Source organism: Peromyscus californicus, unplaced genomic scaffold, assembly GCF_007827085.1.
Source record: "Peromyscus californicus insignis strain IS unplaced genomic scaffold, ASM782708v3 Scaffold_8__1_contigs__length_139910024, whole genome shotgun sequence".
Taxonomy (NCBI): Eukaryota; Metazoa; Chordata; class Mammalia; order Rodentia; family Cricetidae; genus Peromyscus; species Peromyscus californicus.
This window is the reverse complement of record NW_026294606.1, coordinates 127,094,654-127,116,619: the sequence shown is the minus strand read 5'-3', so window position 1 is coordinate 127,116,619 and position 21,966 is coordinate 127,094,654. Positions and strand designations below refer to the sequence as shown.

Genomic DNA, 21,966 nt, shown 5'->3' with positions numbered 1-21,966 from the left:
TGAAGACCGGCCTGTGTGCCCCTCCCCCCCTTGAGCTTTTTTTTTTTAACGAGTTAATGTTCATATTTCTTAAGGCTCATGTCTTACATCAGGGGTGAGACAGTTATTTCCACACTTGGATGACTGTTGTCCCAGCCAACCTGACTAATTTTGGTTTTGGTTTTCTTTTTTGTTTGTTTGTTTATTTATTTATTAACCTACTTGTTTATTTTGAGGTGGTGGGTATGAAATTCAGGGCTTTATATGTTTTACACAGACATAATACTGTAGAGCTATATTTCTAGGTTTTATTTATTTGTGTATTCCTCTAAAGCTCTGGCAGGGCTGGTAATCAATCATATATCCTAGGATGGCAATATTGGTGCTCCAGCCTTCAGCACGCTGAGATTACACCTATACACCCACACACCAAACTCTGGCCCTGGGTTTTCTTATTAGAGCAACAGATTAGTGAATAGACTGGTTGGGTTTGGGAAGGGTATGGACGATTCAGGGTTCTTCCTTCCCTACAAGGCCCTTTCAGCTCATAAGAGGATCAGCTTCTGTTCAGACCCGGCTACGTGCCTCATCTCTGGCAGTTTGTTAAAGTCCCAGTCCCCACAAGGCAAACCAGAACTGTTTTCTACTCCAGCTTCCAGCCAAGCTAGGCCCTTACAGGACCCAGCCCTAAAGAGAGTGTGATATCCTAGAATCCCATCTACGCTTTCCACTCCTTAGGAAACACTGCTGTCTACTGGAAAAGTTGAATCCTTTGCTCACACTCATTATCAAAGCCTTACAGCTAAAGTCTTCAACCAAAAGAGCCCTGAGTGGAATGGGGGTGGGATTCAGACCCAGTCCTTCCCTGTGCTCCAATTCCTCAGTACATAACTCCACAGCCTCTGTTTGTAGATGGCCGAGGCCCTGCCCCCTTCCGCGCTGATTGGCTGGCTCGGGTTCTGGGGGCGGAGCGTTCGCTGGTACTTAGCTAGGCTAGGGAAGCCAGCGGAAGTGGCTGCAGGAACTATGGGAATACTAAGGCTGGCCTCTGGTGTCTGTGCTGGTGGCGGGAGTGCTGGGTGGCTCTGGATGGGCTCCTGCACCCTCGGTTCGCCTGTCCGGCCTGTTTCCTTTCTCTTTTGGTTGTTATTGGCCACACCTGGCGCTTGGGCCGCGGGCTACGAGGTGAGCTGGGGCCTGAGGGCGGAAATGTACTTGGGCTAGAGTTGAAGCAGAGGCGTGGGTGGCACTGATCTATAGGTGACTGCTGCTGATCTGATGGTGTGGTCTAAGTGCGTGCGTTGGGTCTCTGGAAAGGTCTGGCGTGCGTCTGAGAACAGGGCTGCATGTGATTGTATCCACTTCTTGTGACTCCAGCTGGCGTGCTAGGACTTTGCATGCACTTAAATGTGATTAATCTGGCGACGGATGAGCAGTCACTTGAGACAGGGCTCTAAGCTTTGCACAGGTTGTGCTTGCTATGGTTCCACTTGCATGGACTCGCTTTTTGGTGACAGTACATTCCCCAAAGCCCGCTTGGGGCAGCTCTAATGGGAAGCCTGCCTTGCAAACCCTACTATATCACCTGGAAGCACTTCGCCTCTTCCCTTTCTAGAGTTATGTGAGCGGGGCCGCTTATCCCCAGCTTCATCTCCCTTCAGGTTGCCTGGAGTCCCAGTTTGGCCTCTCAGCTTCCTGGCTCCGGGTGCAAGTCACCTCTCTACACCATGCCTCGGTGTGGTGTCCCAGTCTGTCAACTAGAGCTAATATTGCCCCACATCTCAGGCTGGTTGCCTGATGTCTGGAATGCTTAGCTCACCTCAGCTACTACTAAAGTGGTTACTTTATGAAATCTGCTCTATGGGGTTTGTGCAAAGTGGGAATTGTGTCTATGAGCACAATACTCTGTGTCCTACCTGAGGCAGCCTGGGACAGATTATGCTCTTTGACATCTCTGTCACTCCAGACTCAAGACCTGTGCTTTTATCACCTCCCTGCCTGCTTTGTAATGGTGGCCGTCAAGACTACGGTCTTGAACATGCTAGGCAAAGATTCTACCTTAGAACCCCCAACCTGCTGGCTTCTCACCTCTCGGTTACTGACAGGGAATGTGTATGTTCTGGGGTCTCTGTGCAGACATGTCCCACAGTGAAGCCAGGCATGCTCAACGTGCACCTGTTGCCTCATACACATGATGATGTAGGCTGGCTGAAGACAGTGGACCAGTACTATTATGGCAGTGAGTACAGTCAGGGGCCCCTTCTCAGTTTTTCAGGGACCTGGACATTGGGGTGAGAACAGTGAGTCATCTGGACTCTTGTATCAAGGTATGTCTCCTAGTGGTCCCTCACTGCCTGACCTTCATGTCCACAGGCCTAAATGATATTCAGCATGCATCTGTTCAGTTTATCCTAGACTCAGTAATCCCCTCTCTACTGGAGGATCCCACCCGACGCTTCATCTACGTGGAGATGGCTTTCTTTTCCCGTTGGTGGAAGCAGCAGACAAATGCAACACAAGATATCGTACGGAAATTGGTGCACCAGGGTGAGCATACCCCAAGAAGTGAAAGGAGGAAACTCAGTCCAGCTTGATCTCTGAGATTATTTATTTATTTACTACTATTATTTATTGGGACAGTGTCTTATTACATGGCCCTTCCTGGCCTGGAACTTGATGTGTACATCAGGCTGACTTGAACTTGTAGAAATTCTCCGGCTTTCCTAATGCTGGAATGGAAGGCCTGGGCAACCAAGCATCTCTGGGATTTTTATCATATCATAGTGTGTTCACACTGTACCTATAGTTCTACCTGCTTAGAATCTCTCTTCATGTGGAGACCTGTATCTCACAAGGCCCCATCTACAGTGGCTTCCCAGGAAGCCAGTCATGCAGATCTAAGCAGACTGGCTTGGAAACTCCCCTCCTCTCCAGCTTCAGTAACAGTGTTGTCTGTTTTCTTAGACTTGCCCATGATGGCCCTGTTCCTAACAGATACCTTTCCCCCCTTGCATTCCTTGCACAGGGCGTCTGGAGTTTGTCAATGGTGGCTGGGTGATGAATGATGAGGGAGCCACCCACTATGGTGCTATTGTGGACCAGATGACACTTGGGCTACGCTTCCTGCAAGACACGTTCGGTAGCAATGGCCGTCCACGTGTAGCCTGGCATATTGACCCTTTCGGCCACTCTCGAGAACAGGCCTCTCTGTTTGCCCAGGTGCCAGCCACCCTATTTTCTTTTGGACCTGCCCCTTAGCTTAACTTCAACTGTTCAATTAGCTCCTCAAACCCTGCCCTTCTCTAGCAATTTCGGGGACTAGACCCCACCTGACTTGCTGAGACCCCACCTCGTGGGTGAATTTGACTCCTGTGAGTTGAGTGGTCTGTGTCCTAGGGCACCATAGGTTTAAACTGCTTTGCCTCTCTCCAATTGGTTTGGTCCCTTCCCTTGAACCTGCTAGGGTTGAGGCTACCACTGAACAGTGGTCAGTGTCGCTACCCTGCTTTAAAACCAGCTTCATGTCTGTGCTGACCTATTCTCACCTCAGACTGCAGAGTGGAAAAGCCTCCTTTTTGCTTTGACATAACCAGGGAGGTGGAAGAGGGTTTGGCTTTAAAGCTGCCTCTTCTTTGCTGACCCTTCTCAAGCTTAGAAGAACACATCCAGGCTTTGTGGGACCCATGCCTGCAATGTCAGCACTTGGGGGGCTGGTACAGGAGGACTGTGAGCTTGAGGCCTCAGTCCTCAAGATGGAGACCCTGTCATGGCCTCAGATGGAGACCCTGTCATGCCATGTATTTATATATGAGTGTTTTGCCTGCATGCATATCTGTGCACCATGTGTGTGCAGTGCCTACAGAGGAGGGTTGTAGGATCTCCTGGAACTGGAGTAATGGATGGTTGTGAGCCGCCATATACATGCTGTGGTATTGAACCCTGGTCTTCTGGAGGAGCAGATAGGGCTTTAACCACTGAGCCATCTTTCCAGCCCCGGCAAAACCTAGTTTTAGTTGAGTACTTCCTCTGTGCTCTTTCCCAACTGGGCAAGAAGGACCTGCACTCGCTCACTCCATCCCTTCTTCTGCACTCCAGATGGGCTTTGATGGCTTCCTCCTTGGGCGCATTGACTATCAAGATAAATTTTTTCGGAAGAAGGAACTGAAGATGGAGGAGGTGTGGAGGGCCAGTGCCAGCTTGAATCCCCCAATTGCTGACCTCTTTACTGGTGAGGATGTGGGAGGGTAGGGGAGTCACACAAGACCTCAAGCTGGAAGGGTCCAGGTGTGATTTTGTGATAAACTGTAATTATCCTAGAATTTTTAATGATTTTTGAGCTGGGCTCTGTGTGTTCTTTTTGTACTAGCCCTTTCTAATTCAGAACTCTATTCTGGGTAGGACATGGCAGGCTCTGACCCCAGGGCAGGTCTGGTGCTGAGTCCAATTTGGTTTACAGGTGTGCTCCCCAATAATTACGACCCTCCGAAGAACCTGTGCTGGGATGTGCTATGTGCAGACAATCCCATTGTGGAGGATCCTGAAAGTCCTGAGTACAATGCAGATACTTTGGTCAGTGACTTCCTGCAGCTGGCCTCTTTACAGGTAACGCAGATATCTAGACCATGGGCCATAGCATGCAGGCACAGGCACCTAACCTTTCCCAAAGCCCGAGGGAATGCCTTCAAGGGATTTCCCTTTGGGATTTATTCTTCCTTAGAAGGATACACAAGGAGCTGGAGAGATAGCTCTGCACTTAAGAGCACTTGCTGCTCAATTATGAGGACCAGAGTTCAGATCCCAGCACCCACATTATAAGCCAGTCATCCTGACTGCAAATTCCTGTATGGGAGTTATTTGGAGCCCTAGCTCCAAGGGGTGTAGAGACAGAAGACTCACTGGGGCTTCTGAATTACAGGCTAGCAAAGAAAATGCAAGTTCCAGGTTCAGGGAGAGACTCTGCCTTAAAGGAGTAGGTGGAGAATGGTAGGGGGACATCTGACACTCTCTTCTGATTTGTGCAGGTGTGTGGAGGCAAATGCATCCCTCACCAACATGTGTAAACACATACACACACACACACACACACACACACACACACACACACACACACACACCTTATTTAAAAAAGAAAACCAGATGTGGGCCAGCTGTGGTGGTGCACACCTTAATCCCAGTACTGGGGGTAGGCAGAGGTAGTCAGGTCTCTGTGAGCTCAAAGTCAGCCTAGGACTACATGGGGGAGACCCTGTCTCCAGACAAAACAAGTAAATGAACCGAAGAAGTGGAGCAGTGAGACGGCTCAGTGGATAAAGGTGCTTGCTGCCAAGCTTGACACCCTGAGTTCATTTCCAGAACCCACTTGGTGGAAGGAGGGAAGTGACTCCTGTACATTGTTCTTCAGTCTCCAAGCTGGTGCTGTAACATGCACACCATAGTATGTGTCCTTCACTCCATAAATAAACATGAAGTAGGAAGAGGAGGAGGAGGAAAAGGAGGAGAAGGAGGAGGATGCATGAGAGAGTATGGCTCAGTGCCCTGTAGCCTCATCTGAGTAGTGGACCCTAGAGTCCCTCACAACTACTGGCTGTTTTTGTTGTTATTTTCAGATACGGTCTCCTGTAGCCCAAGCTGGCCTTGAACTTGCTATGTAGGTGAGGCTGGCTTTGAGCTTCTGATCCTCCTGCCACCATTTCCTGGGTGCTGAGAACATAGATGTGCACCACCATGTCTGGTTTCTGCAGTGCTGGAGATTCAACACTCTACAGACTGAGCCACATCCCCAGCCCCTCACTGGTTATTTTTGTGTTTCCCTCTGCTTCTACATGCCATAGTCCCCATGTATTCTTGAGTGTGGGTTTTGTTTTGTTTTGGTACTGGGGATCCAACCTGGGGTCTTGAGCATGCTAGGCTAGTACTTTCACACTCAACTACACCCCTAGGCCCCCAGGTGTTCTTTTGCACACTTAGGTATAGGGACAGTCCAGGACACCCTGGCCTGAGGATTGCTTTCTCACCTATAGCAACAGTATTACCGAACCAACCACACTGTGATGACCATGGGTTCAGACTTCCAATATGAGAATGCCAACATGTGGTTCAAGAACATGGACAAGCTTATCCGCCTGGTCAACAAGCAGGTGAGTGTGCCTCTGTGTGTGTGTGTGTGTGTGTGTGTGTGTGTGTGTGTGTGTGTGTGTGTGTGTGTTGTCCAGCTCTTTCACTGCAATCAAATGCCCAAGATAGTTAGGTGATAAAGGAAAAAGAGCCAGGCATAGTGGTACACCCCAGTACTAGGGCCACTGAGGATTGCTTAGAGATGGAGGCCAGCTTGGGACACACACACACACACACACACACACACACACACACACACACACACAAAGACCCTGTTTCAAAAACAAAATCATACACAAAACTGAAATAGAGAAAGTTACTTTAGCTTTAGTTTTCCTTTGTCTTTGAGACAAGGTTTCCAGTGCAGCCCTGGCTGTCCTGGAACTCACTCTGTAGACCAGGCTGTCCTGGAACTCACTCTGTAGACCAAGCTGTCCTGGAACTCACTCTGTAGACCAGGCTGTCCTGGAACTCACTCTGTAGACCAGGCTGGCCTGGAACTCACTCTGTAGACCAGGCTGTCCTGGAACTCACTCTGTAGACCAGGCTGTCCTGGAACTCACTCTGTAGACCAGGCTGTCCTGGAACTCACTCTGTAGACCAGGCTGTCCTGGAACTCACTCTGTAGACCAGGCTGTCCTGGAACTCACTCTGTAGACCAGGCTGGCCTGGAACTCACTCTGTAGACCAGGCTGTCCTGGAACTCACTCTGTAGACCAGGCTGTCCTGGAACTCACTCTGTAGACCAGGCTGTCCTGGAACTCACTCTGTAGACCAGGCTGTCCTGGAACTCACTCTGTAGACCAGGCTGGCCTCGAACTCACTCTGTAGACCAGGCTGTCCTGGAACTCACTCTGTAGCCCTGGCTGTCCTGGAACTCACTCTGTAGACCAGGCTGGCCTCGAACTCACTCTGTAGACCAGGCTGGCCTCGAACTCACTCTGTAGACCAGGCTGTCCTGGAACTCACTCTGTAGACCAGGCTGTCCTGGAACTCACTCTGTAGACCAGGCTGTCCTGGAACTCACTCTGTAGCCCTGGCTGTCCTGGAACTCACTCTGTAGACCAGGCTGTCCTGGAACTCACTCTGTAGACCAGGCTGTCCTGGAACTCACTCTGTAGACCAGGCTGTCCTGGAACTCACTCTGTAGACCAGGCTGTCCTGGAACTCACTCTGTAGCCCTGGCTGTCCTGGAACTCACTCTGTAGACCAGGCTGTCCTGGAACTCACTCTGTAGACCAGGCTGTCCTCGAACTCACTCAGTAGACCAGGCTGTCCTGGAACTCACTCTGTAGACCAGGCTGTCCTGGAACTCACTCTGTAGACCAGGCTGTCCTCGAACTCACTCAGTAGACCAGGCTGTCCTGGAACTCACTCTGTAGACCAGGCTGTCCTGGAACTCACTCTGTAGACCAGGCTGGCCTGGAACTCACTCTATAGACCAGGCTGGCCTCGAACTCACCAAGATCTGCCTGCCTCTGCCTCCTGAGTGCTGGGACTAAAGGCGTGCACTACCACGCCCAACACAGTTTTAGTTTTCTTCTTTTTTTTTTTTTTTTTTTAAATTTTTAAAAAATTTGTACATGCGACGCCGGGCGGTGGTGGCGCACGCCTTTAATCCCAGCACTCGGGAGGCAGAGCCAGGCGGATCGCTGTGAGTTCGAGGCCAGCCTGGGCTACCAAGTGAGTCCCAGGAAAGGCGCAAAGCTACACAGAGAAACCCTGTCTCGAAAAACCAAAAAAAAAAAAAAAAATCTGTACATGCCTTGATTTTTGACCTGCATGTCTTTGTGAGGGAGTCTGATCCACTGGAACTTGAGTTACAGATAGTTGTGAGCTGCCATGTGAGTGCTGGGAATTGAACCCAGGTCCTGTGGAAGAGCAGTCAGTGCTCTTAACCACTGGGCCATCTCTCCAGCCCCCTAGTTTTAGTTTTGTAAAATTGTGTGTGTGCAGGTGCACATGACCATGTTTGTTCTTGGAAGCCAGAGGAAGATGTTTAGTGTCCTGCTTTATTGGTGTCTGTCTCATCCCCTGGGAATTGAACCTGGAGCTAGGCTGGCAGTCAGCCAACCTGTACTGTACTGGTATCTGGGCCCCCTCTAGTGCTGGAGTACAGGCTCATAGGTGGCTGTTCCCAGTTTTGTCTGTGAGTTCTGCAGATTGAACTCAGCCCATCACACTTATGTGCAGGCGTTCTTACCTGCTGAGTCATTTCCTAGCCACTTGAGGTTTTTTGAGACAAACTTTCCTGTAGATTAGGTTGGGCCTCAAACTCATTGTATAGCTGAGGATAACCTTGAACTCCTGATCTTCCTGCCTTTACTTCCCAAGTGCTGGGATTAAAGGTGCACGCCACCCTGATCAGCCTCGTTATTTCTGCTTCTCTGTTCCTAGTTTTTCTTTTCTCCTCTTCCTGTCCACCCCCGCCTGCTTCTCTTCTACATGGTCCTTTTCCTGTTCCTCCTCTTTCTTCTTTTAAGAAAGTTTAGCTATTTTATGTGTATGGTATTTTGTGTGCATATGTATCTGTGTACCTTGTACATGTCTGGTACAGAGTCCAGAAGAGGTCATTGGATTCCCTGACCTGGAGTTCCAGATAATTGTAAGCTGCCGTGTGCTGTTGGGAATTGAATTTGGGTTCTCTGGAACAGCAGCTGGTGGCCTTAACCACTGAACCACTTCTTCTTCTCTGTTAAGAGACAGAAAGAATATATCCCTGGTTGGTCTTGAAGTCACAGAGATCCACCTGCCTGTACCCTTGAGTGCTGGAGTTAAAGTCCCACCTCCTCCTCCTCCTCCTCCTCCTCTTCCTCTTCCTTCTCCTCCTCCTCCTCTTCCTCTTCCTCTTGTTCCTGTTGGGATTCATATATGAGTTTCATATATGCTTGGCAAGGGCTTGACACTCTAGCTCCCTCTTCCAGTTTTCAAGACCCTTGTGATTATTCTGGGCATCCCAGGTAATCTCTAGTTTAAGGTCAGCTGACAGAAATTCCAATTCCCTTAAAATTAAAAAAAAATATATTATTTTATATCCAGGCATGGTGGTGCATGCTTTTCATTTTAGCACTTGGGAGCAGAGACAAGTGGATATGTCTTTTGGTAGTCTGACAGTGCTAAAAAAATCCAAAAACATGATTTCTACCTATAATGGCATACTTAATTTTCCTATAATTAATTAGTTAATTAATTAATTGTTTTTGAGACAGGATCTCCTGCAGCCCAGGCTGGCCTCTGCTTGCTGTGTAGCTAAGAATGACTTTGAACGTTTGCTAGGCCTGTCCCTCTGGAGGGTTAGGGTTACAGGTGTCCTGGGGGTTAAACTTGGCTTTGTAGGAGCTAGGCAAACACCATACCAACTGAGCTACACATGCCCAACCTCTCCCTGTTTTAAATAATTCCCTGTTGGAATTATTTAAAAAGTTTTGTAAACCAGCTAGGTGCAGCTGCCCATGCTTGTTGTCCCAGCTACCAGGGAGGCTCAGGTAGGAGGATCATTTGAACTCAAAAATTCTAGGTCAGCCAGGGCAGCTGGATAACATGGGGAGATTGCCTCAAACAAAACAAATAAAAAAGAAAAGAAAGGGCTGCAGAGATGGCTCAGAGGTTAAGAGCACTGACTGCTCTTCCAGAGGTTCTGAGTTCAATTCCCAGCAACCACATGGTGGCTCACAGCCATCTATAATGAGATCTGGTGCCCTCTTCTGACCTGCAGACATACATGCAGGCAGAACACTGTATACATAATAAATAAATTTAAAAAAAAAAAAAAAAAAAAAAAAAAAAAAAAAAAAAAAAAAAAAAAAAAAAAAGAAAAGAAAAATTGTGTAGAATTATAGGATTATCCCTGAAATCTTTTAAGAGTGACGGACAGTGTTTGGTCTTGGCCAAGACATATGCCCACATTTGACTACTGTTTTGTACTCAGAAAGGGTGTTTAGGGGCTGGAGAGATGGCTCAGAGGCTAAGAGCATTGGCTGCCCTTCCAGAGGACCCATATAGTGGCTCACAGCCATCTGCAATTCCAGTTCCAGGGAATTTCAGACTTTCAAGGGCACCAGGCAGGCAGGTGGTGCATGGACACTCATGCAGGCAAAACATTAAATATAAACATTAAATAGAGAAATAAAAAGAACAACAACAAAAAATATGGAGAACTCAACCTATTGGATGCCTGTGGGCCCTGGGAAGGTACAGATCCTGAGACTCACACACGCCTTTCCCCAGCAGCAGGCAGAGGGGAGCAAGGTCCATGTTCTCTACTCCACCCCTACGTGTTACCTCTGGGAGCTGAACAAGGCCAATCTAACCTGGTATTTGGGGCAGGGGACTGGGGAGCTTGGGGCGGGGTTGGCGTGCTCCGTGGGCTGTGATTGCTCTCAATGCCCTTGTGCAGGTCTGTGAAGGAAGATGACTTCTTTCCTTATGCTGATGGCCCCCACATGTTCTGGACGGGCTATTTTTCTAGCAGACCGGCCCTCAAACGCTATGAGCGCCTCAGCTACAACTTCCTGCAGGTGAGTGAGCATGTGGGGATCCAGGAGGCCCAGAGAAGCTGCTGCCTAATATAGCCCTTTCTCCTCAGGTGTGCAACCAGCTGGAGGCACTGGCCGGTCCCGCAGCCAACGTGGGACCCTATGGCACAGGAGACAGTGCACCCCTTAGTGAGTGTCATCTGTGGACTGTGGAATTGAATGGGGTGACAGAGAAGGGTTGAAGCTAGAAACCAAAACCATCCCTAGGGCACTTTACTTTTGGTGGTGCTGGGGATTGAACCCTGGACCTCTTGAATGCCAGACAGCACTGTTTCACCGAGCGCTGAGCTACATCCCTAGACTTCGAGATTCTTTCTTTTAAATTTATTTTTATGTGTTTTTCCTGCATGTGTATTAGTGTACCACATGCATATCTGGTGACTTTATAGGCCGAAAGGAGTGTCACATTCCCTAGAGCTGAAGTTATAGACATATAGACACATATGATATTGGGAGTCAAACCCCGGTCCTTTGAAAGGTCAGTCAGTGCTCTTAGCCAGTGGGCCATTGATGGCTCCAGCCTTCCATTCTTAAATCTCCTAAGAACCCTGTTAACCTGCACCCGAGCTTTTGTGTGTGTGTACTTGGTGGTGGGGCTCAGAGTTCTGTGGGAGATGGCATCCGACTGATGTTCTGTTGGCAGAGGAGGCAATGGCTGTGCTCCAGCACCACGATGCGGTCACTGGTACTGCAAGGCAGAACGTTGTAAATGACTATGCAAGGCAGCTGGCAGCAGGCTGGAGACCCTGTGAGGTGTGAGGGGCAGGACCTTGAAGGAACTAAGAAGGGCATAATCCTGGGTGATGGGCGGGCCCTAGAGTACTCTTAGGGGTGGGGTTTTGGGAGGTGGAGGGGGCCGTGCTTGGGAGAGAAGGGGTGGAGCTTACAGGAAATGGGGCTGGGTCTAGGTAGGAGAGACTTGGTTTTGGTAAGGGCAGGACCAGGCTTCCTGGGGTGCAAACCTTGGGTGCAGGTCTTTTGGTGATCCTCACCAGGTTTTGGTGAGCAACGCTCTGGCACAGCTCAGCTTCTACAAACAGAACTTCTCATTCTGCCGCGAGCTCAACATCAGCATCTGCCCAGTCAGCCAGAACTCAGAGCAAGTGAGTAGGGCTGGGAGGCAGGTGGGACAGAGAGAGCTCCAGAAGGTGAAGCCTGCAGTGAAGGGGATGGAGCAGTTACATAAGTTATGTTTGGAGGGCCATTTTGGGTACAGGGAAACTGGGACAGGATAGTTCATCACAAGGGTCATGGCTTGTCCTGGAAGGCCAGGACTGTGTGGGAAGATGCTCCACTAGATGGGTTTGGAGGCCTGTTGTGACTCTGCCCTTCCTGCCATAGTTCCAGGTAACTGTTTACAACCCCCTGGGCCGGAAGGTGCATCAGATGGTCCGACTGCCAGTCAGTGAAGGCATCTTCTTTGTGGAGGACCCTAATGGAAAGACTGTGCCCAGTAATGTGAGCCTGCACAATGAGAGCCCCCCAACTCTAACACTCCCCACCCCCTGCTTTCCCAATGCATTTCCCCCAGATCTTGTAGATATCTCCGTGAGTTTCTTCCTCTTCTGTGTGTCTCTACATCATGAACAACTCCCTTCCACAAGTTGACAGCCCTTCTAAATGTCCCCCTTGGAATTTGCCCTCCCTTTCTGACCCCCTCCTCTTTCTTCTTTCCAACAGGCTTTCACTGTGTAGCCCAGGCTAGCCTCCAACTTGTGATCTTCCTGCCTTAACCTCACTGTTTCCCCAGCAGATTTTCTGTTTATGGACAGCCTCTTCCCTCCAGGAGGTCTCCTTTCCTGAACCTCTCAGCCCCCTCCTGTCTCTCTCTGCTTCCTATCTCCTCCCAGACTCCTAGTCTCTCTTTGTATATACCTCCACCCTCCTCCGCTTCTCTCTTCCCTCCCTCCTCTTCTCCCTTTCCTTCCTATTTCTTCTGCAGTGAACTAGGTATAGAATGTGCTAGGCAAATGCTCTTCTTCCTCTCCCAGTCACACCTAGGTTTCTTCTTCTGTCTATTCCTTACCCTCTGAGGTTGATGCTTGCACCCATGACTGGCTTTAGAAGTGTCTTCTTGACTCTTGACTAGCGTCCTCTCCCTCTCAAGGTGGTGATACTTCCCAGCTCCTACAGTAAGAAGTACCGGTGGGACCTGGTGTTCTCAGCCTCAGTGCCTGCCCTGGGCTTCAGCATCTACTCTGTGGTCAAGGTGACTGTCCATAACTCCCAGGCCCAGAGCCTTCAGGCCAGCCCCAGGAGACCCAGGTCCTATGTCTTGGCCATTGAAAATGAGGTGAGACTCTATTTGAATCTCCTTCCTTGCCTCTGTGACAAATTTAAAGAGTTATAAAAACTGCTTGGATTCTGGGTCCTTGGGTTCTGGGTCAGTCTTTGGTTTACACTCGTCTCTCCTGATTGTGTGTTCTTTAGTGAGGAAAGTGCCCTTTGAGCCTCACTCTCCTTTCTGGAGCAGTTGTGTAAACCTAGTGTAACCATGAGATTGCTGTAGCTGTGTCAGGGCCCATGGCAGGTAGGTGTTCAGGGGACATGGAAGGTGATGTGTGAGATTTTGTTTGTGTTCTGACAAATAAAGCTTGCCTGGAGATCAGAGGGCGGAGCTAGCCACTAGTTAACCATAGAGGCCAGGCAGTGTTGGCACACACCTTTAATCCCAGCACTTTGATGGAGGAAGCAGGAAGATCAGGAGTTCAAGGCCACCCTGGGCTTCACAAGGTTGAGCCAGTCTAAAGAGAAACAGAGCCAGGCAGCAGTGGTGCAAGTTTTTAATCCCAGCACTAGAGGGGTGGAGACAGCATCTTGTCCCCATTCATTCTGAGGATTTGCAGAGGTAAGAAGTTTGTGGTGGCTGGCTGCTCTGCTTCTCTGATATTTTAGCTTTCACCCTCAATATCTGACTCCAGGTTTTTATTATAATTAGGATCATGCTTCAGGAAGGCTTCTTTGATAAGGAGACAGCTGAAGGCTCAGACTGTACCTCAGTGACAGACACTTGCCTAGCATCTGTGAAGCCCTGGGCTCCATCCCCAGCACCTCAGAAATAGTTATAAATGAAGAGCTAGTATCTTAGAGTTTTTACTGCTGTGATGAAATACCATGACCAAATCCAGTTGGGAGGAAAGGGTTTATTTTGCTTACACTTCCAGGTAACAGTCCATCACTGAAGGAAGTCAGGACAGGAACTCAAGCAGGGCAGGAACCTGGAGGCAGGAGCTGATGCAGAGGCCATGGAGGGTGCTGCTTACTGGCTTGCTCTTCATGGCTTGCTCAGCCTGCTTTATTATAGCATCCAGGACCGCAAGCCCAGAAGTTTCTCCACCTGCCATGGTCTAGGCTTTGTCCCATCATTCACTAATTTAGAAAATGTTCTACAGGCTTGCTGTTATATCTTATAGAGGTATTTTCTCAATTGAGGTTCCCTCTTCTCAGATGACCCAAGGTTTGTGTCAGGTTGACATAAAAGTACCCAGCACAGCTGGAGAAATGGCTCAGCAGGTTAAGAGCATGCACTGTTCTTGCAGAGAATCCAAGTTTGGTTCCCAGTACCCAAGTCTAGCAGCTCATAACCAACTGCCTGTAAGTCCAGGTCAAGGGGGAAACAATGCCTCTGGCCTTGTAGGCACCTGCAATAATGTTCACACACCCACTTATAAACATAATTAAAAATAATAATAATTAGTCTTAAAAAAATGTCCTGGCCAGATATAGTGGTTAATGCCTTTAATCTTAGCACTTGAGAGGCAGAGGCAGGTGGATCTCTGTGAGTTCAAGGTCAGTCTGGTCTACAGAGTGAGTTCTAGGACAGTCAGAGCTACATAGTGAGACCCTGTCTCAAAACCAAAACAAAACAAAGAAAAAACCCAAAACTAAACCAAACCAAACAAAAAAAAAACCCAGGTAAGTGAAAGAAAGAAAAGCTGATTGTCCTGAGACCTGGCATATTTGCTTCTTGGGCTCCATCTTTCATAAAACATACTAAAAGTTGTATCAGGATGGTGTGGACCTTGGTGTGGTGCGGTGTGTCTGTAGTCCTGACACTTTGTGGGCACAGTTAGGATTGGTGGGGCTTGCTGGCCAGCCAGTGTTGTTGAGCTGGTGAACTCCAGGTTTAGTGAGAAACTCTGTCTCAAAAAACAAGGTGAACAGCTTAGTCTACATAGTGAGTTGAGGCTAGCCAGAGACACATAGTGAAAACCTCGTTCAAACAATAAAAATAAAAGGGGCCGGGCGGTGGTGGCGCACGCCTTTAATCCCAGCACTTGGGAGGCAGAGCCAGGTGGATCTCTGTGAGTTCGAGGCCAGCCTGGGCTACCAAGTGAGTTCCAGGAAAGGCGCAAAGCTGCACAAGGAAACCCTGTCTCGAAAAACCAAAAAAAAAAAAAAAAAAAAAAAAAAAAAAAAAAAAAAATAAAAGGGGCTGGAGAGATGGCTCAGTGGTCGAGAGCACCAGCTGCTCTTCCAGAGGACCTGGGTTCAGTTCTCAGCACCCACCTGGCAGCTCACAGCTGTCTGTAATTCCAGTTCCAGGGGATCTGACAACCTCACACCAGTGCGTATAAAATAAAAATAAATACATCATTGAAAAAGATTAAAAAAATAAAAATTATGGTAGAGAATCATTGATACCCAGCCAACTTCAGCCCCTTGCCTTCATATGCATCACATGAATGTACACACACAAACATGTACACAGGCAGACATACCACACAAAAAGTTATAGGATGAGACTTCTGTGAAGATAAGTAATGTCCATGCAAGTCTCATTATGACATGTTCATTGTTACTATTCAACTTTTCTTTAGATTTTAAAGGAAATGGAAATGTTCTTCAATTTTTGGGGACAGGGCTTCATAGAGCCCAGACTGACCCTGAACTTGATACATAGCTCAAAATGACATTGAACTCCTAATCTTCCGCCTCCACCTCCTGAGTCCTGGATTATAGGCATGTACCACATGTCATATTTATATGGTGCCGAGGGCTGCCAACTGAGCTATGATCACTATTACAACATAAAAATATTTCTGTGAGTCAATGAAAGCCTTATGGGTTCTGGCGTTCGGCTCATGGGTCAGATGATACACTGGTCAAGCTCTTGAGCAGGTGAGGACTGGGGTCACTTTAGGCTACCATAGTTGGCTCTGCTGCTGTGGGGTGTATAGACTGGATCAGTATAGAATTGAGGGTCTCTGCAAAGGGCTGAGTTAGTCCTAGAGGACCATGGTGTGTAGAGAAGTGGCCAGAGGTTAAAGTTGACGGGCGCAGTGGTTACAATAGTGTTTGCTTATTGGATCAGGCACAACAGTGGGCGAGATGAAGGAAGTGATTCCAGGGAGGGCTGGAGCTTTCACTGCCGAGGAGAACCTTGTTCACATGTGTGCTCCATTTCCCCACCCAGTACATCCGGGCTACATTTGACTCTGAAACGGGGTTATTGATGAAGATTGAAAACATGGAACAGAACCTCTCACTCCCTGTGAGCCAAGGCTTCTTTTGGTGAGGAAGGGCTGCTATGTCAGGGCTGGTTGGTGCACAGAGCCGGGGCGGGTAGGAGCTGAGGCCCCTCTCTGATGCTCATTTACTCTGGTCCCAGGTACAATGCCAGCACTGGTGATGAGGAGAGCACTCAGGCCTCTGGTGCCTACATCTTCAGACCCAGCCATCTTGAACCACTGCCTGTAAGCCGCTGGGCTCGGATCCATCAGGTGAAGGTCTGTAGCCAGAAATTATGAGTGGGTTTGAGGGGTAGGGGTGGGAATGTGGAATCTGGGAACAGGATGTGCCATATGTAGGGTGTTGGTGGGAACTATTTCATCTTCTTTATTTTATTATTATTTTAAATATTATTATTATTTGTGTGTGTGTGTGTGTGTGTGTGTGTGTGTGTGTGTGTGTATGTGTGTTTCTGTGTGCACATGTGTTAGAGGACAATTTGTGGGAGTCTACCACATGGGTCCCTAGGATAGAATGTGGTTCATCGGCTTGGCAGCAAGTATCTGTACCTGCTGAACCATCTCTCTGCTCCCCAAGAAAGGTTTTCCTGTGTAGCCCAGCCTGGCCTCAAAGCTCTTGATCTTCTCTCAGCCTCTGGTGTGCTAGGATTGTGGAAGTGAGTCACGATGCCTGGCTTTACTTCTCCTTTACATATGGAGTAAAGACCCAGGCTTCACTGCTGATGGAGAAAGCCTGCTTCTATAAAGATCTCTGTCAACATGTTCACGTCCATTCCTCGCTTTGGAAATTAGAGATGAAGGGGGTGGCAACATATAATTGCTTAGAGTTCACCAAGGTCTATAAAGTGAGTTTATGTCTTGGAATGTAGTTTAGATCACTTGCATATGAGTAAAGGCCTGAGTTCTAGCTCCATACCACCATGACAGGGAGGGGCTGTGATAAGAGCACAGGGGTGGCTGAGGCAGGAGAGTCGCAGGTTCAAGGCCAGCCTAGGCTATGTAGTGGGACTTTCTCTCTCTCTTTCTACACACACACACACACACACACACACACACACACACACACACACACACACACACACAAGCTTGCAACAAAAACATGTTTGCAACAAAAACATTTATATGTGGGTATATATTTGATAATTCACTCTTAATTTTTCTTGAGAGTCTCAAGTGGCCCCTAATGATTTTCTGATGTTTCCTTCTGGGGTGGGAAAGGAGTAGATGCAGGCTTCTTAGGCTCATATTTGATGTGATTCCCCTTTAAGCAAATGTCTACATACCTATATTAAAATATGGTTCAGAGGCCAGGTGGTGGTGGTGCATAACTTTAATCCCAGCACTTGGGAGGCAGAGGCAGGCAGGTCTCCAAATTTGAGGACAGCCTGGTCTCTAGAGTGAGCCCAAGGATCGCAAGGGATACACAGAGAAACCCTGTCTCAAAAACAAACAAACAAAAAGGTTCTTTCCTTCTGGGCCATGCATGGTGGTGCATGCCTTTGATCCCAGCACTGAGAGGCAGAGGTAGTGGATCTCTGTGAGTTTGAGGTCAGCCTGGTCTGCATAGTGAGGCCCTATCTCAAAACAACAACAACAATAGAAACATTCTTCTAACAGAATGTCTGGCTGGACATCCAAGGAGGTGGAGGTCTCACATTTGCCAACATTTCTCTGTCTGGTTCTTGTCCCTCAAACTTCTTTAATGTTCAACTTCCCCTCATGGTCCAAACAGACACTCAGGCTCCGGCTACCACGTCTGTATTTGAGCCAGAGAGAGGGAAAGGGTCATTCACTGTTCGTACTACCTTGATCATTTTCCGTGGGGCAGATTGTGGCCACAGAGGTCCTGATAGCACAAAGATGACTAGACATGCAAAGCTGGAATCCTGTTCTAAAGAGGGAAGATGGGGCAATAGTGGATAGCAGGTATATGTGGATTCCGTCAAGGGCTGTGTGGCCTGTTGGGCGTGGTAACACACACCTGTAATCCCAGCACTGGGGAGACAGAGGCAGCAGGATCGGGAGTTCAGGGCCAGTTTTCAGTTTTGACTCCTGCAGAGTTTGAGGTTAGCCTGAAGTACTTGAGACTCTGTGTCAGAGTGAAAAAAGAGGTGAGCTGGCCATGGCCAGTCTCTGGATTCCATCAGCAAGGGGTAGAGGTGGGGAGTGGGGGTGGGAGGGTGGAGCTGGTGAGAAGGTTCCGAGGGTACAGGTGCTTTCCACCAAGCCTACCTGTGTTCAGTCCCTGAAACCCACATGGTGGAAAGGGAGAACCAGTTCCTGCAAGTTATGCTTTGATCTCCACATGTATCTTCCATACAATGAAACCAAAGAAGCAGTGAGAACATCATACTGAGTTAGTCTGTGAGGTGGATGTTAGTGGGATATCCCTTTTGGGGATTCTTAGCGATTTGAACGTGGCTCACACCAGCCCTCCAAATGTGCCTGTAGACAGCCTTGGTGCAGGAGGTACACCAGAATTTTTCAGCCTGGTGTTCTCAAGTGGTTCGCCTGTACCCAGGACAGCGTCACTTGGAGCTGGAGTGGACGGTGGGACCAATCCCAGTGAAGTAAGTGGCATATTTTCTGGAGTGGGGAGCAGACACAGTAGTGTGTAGGAGACTCACAAGGGTCCTTTTCCATTGAGCACAGAGATAACTTGGGGAAGGAGGTCATCAGCCGCTTTAACACCCCAATGAAAACGAATGGACAGTTCTACACGGACAGCAACGGCAGGGAAATCCTGAAGAGGAGGTGGGGAAGGGTATCATGGGAGAGTCTGTGGTGTGCTGGATTTCAGGGCCATGGGGATTTGGTGATGATATGAGTGTGGGATGATGAAGAGGAAGCAGGACTCCAAATCTGATCATATCACACCTCTTCCCAGACGTGACCATCGACCCACTTGGAGATTAAATCAGACTGAACCGGTGGCTGGAAATTACTATCCTGTCAACACTCGAATCTACATCTCGGTACCTGTCCTGCCACTGCCTCAGACATGGAAGCACCTCCCAGATACCTGGGGCAGGGTGGGCTCCCACCAGGGACCCACATGCTCAGTCACCCTTACACCTAGGATGGGCACATGCAGCTGACCGTGGTGACCGACCGCTCCCAGGGGGGCAGCAGTCTGAAGGATGGCTCACTGGAGCTCATGGTGAGAGGGGAGCCCCATCCAATCTGGGTCTCTCCCATGAGGCCCACCCAGACCCAGCCAAGCTTGGAGGCTGTTTTGGGTACCCATGTCCTGCCTGTGGCCTTGGTTCCATCCTCTCCCCTCTCCTCCCTTTCTTGTGCTTGGATTACAGGCCTGCATCACTGTGCCTGGCTTTGGAATTGTATTTCTAAGTTCCACTTTCCCTCCTCTTATCCAGTCCCTGCTCAGGCCTTGACTTGTCCTGTGATGATCCTCTTGTTAAGCACTTACTTTCTTTGTCCTGGACTCTTGTTAGTTGGGCCTCACTTCTGCTGGGGTCCCCTACCAGCAGACTCCCATCTTGGTCTTTAGTTTCTGTTGGAATTCCTGCAAGGCTCTACCCAGTTTCTGAACTGGGATCACTTGCTATTTCCTCACTCTTTCCTGGCCACTCCTCACAGGTGCACAGAAGACTGTTGGTAGATGATGAGCGCGGACTTGCGGAACCCCTCATGGACTCAGGGACCGGGAAAATTGTGAGAGGGCGCCACCTTGTGCTTTTGAGTTCTGTTAGTGATGCAGCCCAGAGGCACCGCCTGCTGGTGGAGAAGGAGGTCCTGGCCCCTCAGGTGGTGCTGGCTCAGGGTGATGGCAGTCCCTATTCCTCCAGGGCAGCACCAAGGATGCAGGTGAGGGACAGCGAGAAGAGCAGAAAGGCAGATCCCGAATGATGCCTTCGAAGCCCCTCTTTTCAGGACTGAGTTCACCCTCAGTTTAAGTCTGACCCCTTAGGAGTGAGCCCCTCCGTGTTGTAAGCAATATGCTTCAGTATTGAGTTCGGCCTCATCAATGCCCCTTCCCATTCAGCTTCGTTTCCTGCAAGTCAGTGCTGATTGCCAGCCAGGCTCCGACCAATCCCCTTAGACTTAGCCCTTCTTTCTGCAGTTCTCGGGACTTCGCCAGGACCTACCTCCCCAGGTACATCTGCTTACACTAGCCCGCTGGGGACCAAAGATGGTGCTGTTACGCTTGGAGCACCAGTTCGCTGTGAAAGAAGATTCACAAGGCAACCTGAGCTCCCCTGTAACCTTGAACTTGCAGGTGAGGAAGGTTGAGCTGAGAAGGAGACAGGATGAGAGAGAGACAGGCAAAAACTGGACTTTGGGGCTCACCTGGACCCATCTATTCCCTGCAGAACCTGTTCCAGGCCTTCACTATCACCGACCTGCAGGAGACCACATTGGCAGCCAACCAGCCCCTGTCCAGGGCTTCTAGGCTGAAGTGGATAACAAATACTGGTGAAGATCTGGCAGGATTCCTGCCTGGGGCTGGCAGCTGAGGGTGGAGTGTGAGGGTTGTTGGCTAGGAGCCAATGTAGAGCTTGAGGACAGGGCCTTAAAAGAGTGAGCAGTTCAGCAAACCAGCAATGCTCCTGGAGTTTGGAGCATGGAATTTTAACCCAAGGATGTGTTGATCTCCATCAGTGTCTAATTCTAGGATGGTGTCTGTCACCTTTGGGATATGAACACTATGGAGTTGGAGGATTTTGGGAATCTTGAGGTGGTATTCAGGTATAGGGAAGTGGTTTAAAGGTCTGGATGTGAGGCCCTGGGGCAGAGTTGAGAGGTGGGTGTGTATGGCTGTGTCCAGGCCTGAGTTCTCTTCTGCTGATCACCAGGTCCCATCTCCTACCCTGCTCCTTCCAAGTTGGATCCTACCTCAGTCACACTGCAGCCTATGGAAATACGTACCTTCATGGCCAGGGTTCAATGGCAAGAATTCAGCTAGGCCTGCCAGGAGGAGGGGCTGATCTCTCCCCTTTTCTTGCTGTAACCACTCACAAACATCATTAAAAGCCTTCTACTAAGACTCAGGTCACCCAGTGACTGTGCATTATTTTTGAGGAGGGTCTTAGAGTGTCAGATCTAGGGAGATCAGCCGACCCTCGCTCAGCCCTGACCCCAGACCCTGTCTGGAGGTTCCCTCCCCACTGGAATTGCCACACCAGCATGTTCTCTCCCCATCTCACTCATCATTTTTTCCCTCTCCTCCCACTTCGATCCTTTGTCCACACAGGCCCCCACACAGCTGTCTCAACAAGCACTGAGGATAGGCCTGTGCAGGACACAGCATCAGTTTCCCCTCCTTCTACTCCTGCTATTAATGCCATCCCCATCCCTTCTCCTGTAGATCCATTCCTCCATTTTCCTTCAGAAAAGAGCAGGCCTCCCAGGCATATCCATATGGCATAACAAGGTACAAGAAGACTAGTCACAAACCTTCATATCAAGGCTGGGTGAGGCAGCCCAGTAGGAAGAAAAGGGTCCCAAGAGCAGGTGAAAGAGTGAGAGACACCCCCACTCCCACTGTTAGGGGGGTCCCACAAAACACCAAGCTAACACTATAACATATATGCAGAGGACTGGCACAGAGATGTTGTAGCTGGTGCGTAATCCGTACCTAGGAGACTGAAGCAGGAGGTTCTAGTTCTAGGTCACGGTTAGTGAGAGCCTCTGTCTCTCAAACAAACAAACAAATATATAAATAAAAATAAAGCCTTGGTGTTGTGGCTCAAGCCTGTAATTCCAGCATGAGGGAGGTTGAGTAGGATCAATGTATTAGGATTCTCTGGAGGAACAGAACTTATAGAACTTATAGAATGAATGAATATGAATATATATGTATATATAGATAGAGCGCATGCAAGTTCCAGGTCAGCCAGGGCTGC

General features: G+C 49.1%; 1 protein-coding gene across 3 annotated transcripts; it reads left to right on the top strand.

The window, feature by feature from the left end:
* The first annotated feature begins 71 nt into the window (after positions 1–71).
* On the top strand, positions 72–21,111 carry Man2b1 (mannosidase alpha class 2B member 1). 3 transcript variants are annotated; one of them, XM_052727008.1, is made up of 24 exons: positions 72–1,164; positions 2,247–2,306; positions 2,385–2,526; positions 3,005–3,198; positions 4,075–4,207; positions 4,436–4,581; positions 6,000–6,116; positions 10,321–10,406; positions 10,490–10,610; positions 10,679–10,757; positions 11,272–11,381; positions 11,624–11,731; positions 11,970–12,086; positions 12,736–12,921; positions 16,045–16,142; positions 16,240–16,357; positions 18,551–18,669; positions 18,752–18,853; positions 18,987–19,074; positions 19,179–19,259; positions 19,700–19,927; positions 20,184–20,339; positions 20,434–20,536; positions 20,917–21,111. In XM_052727008.1, exons 1-24 carry the CDS (start codon positions 892–894, stop codon positions 21,024–21,026), a joined length of 3,075 nt encoding a protein of 1,024 aa, XP_052582968.1. In that variant the 5' UTR covers positions 72–891; the 3' UTR covers positions 21,027–21,111. The 3 variants fall into 3 exon arrangements, with proteins under 3 accessions (XP_052582968.1, XP_052582967.1, XP_052582966.1); XM_052727007.1 differs by lacking the exon at positions 2,247–2,306 and adding an exon at positions 2,116–2,218 and having other exon boundaries at positions 2,353–2,526; positions 10,324–10,406; XM_052727006.1 differs by lacking the exon at positions 2,247–2,306 and adding an exon at positions 2,116–2,218 and having other exon boundaries at positions 2,353–2,526.
* Positions 21,112–21,966: the final 855 nt, after the last annotated feature.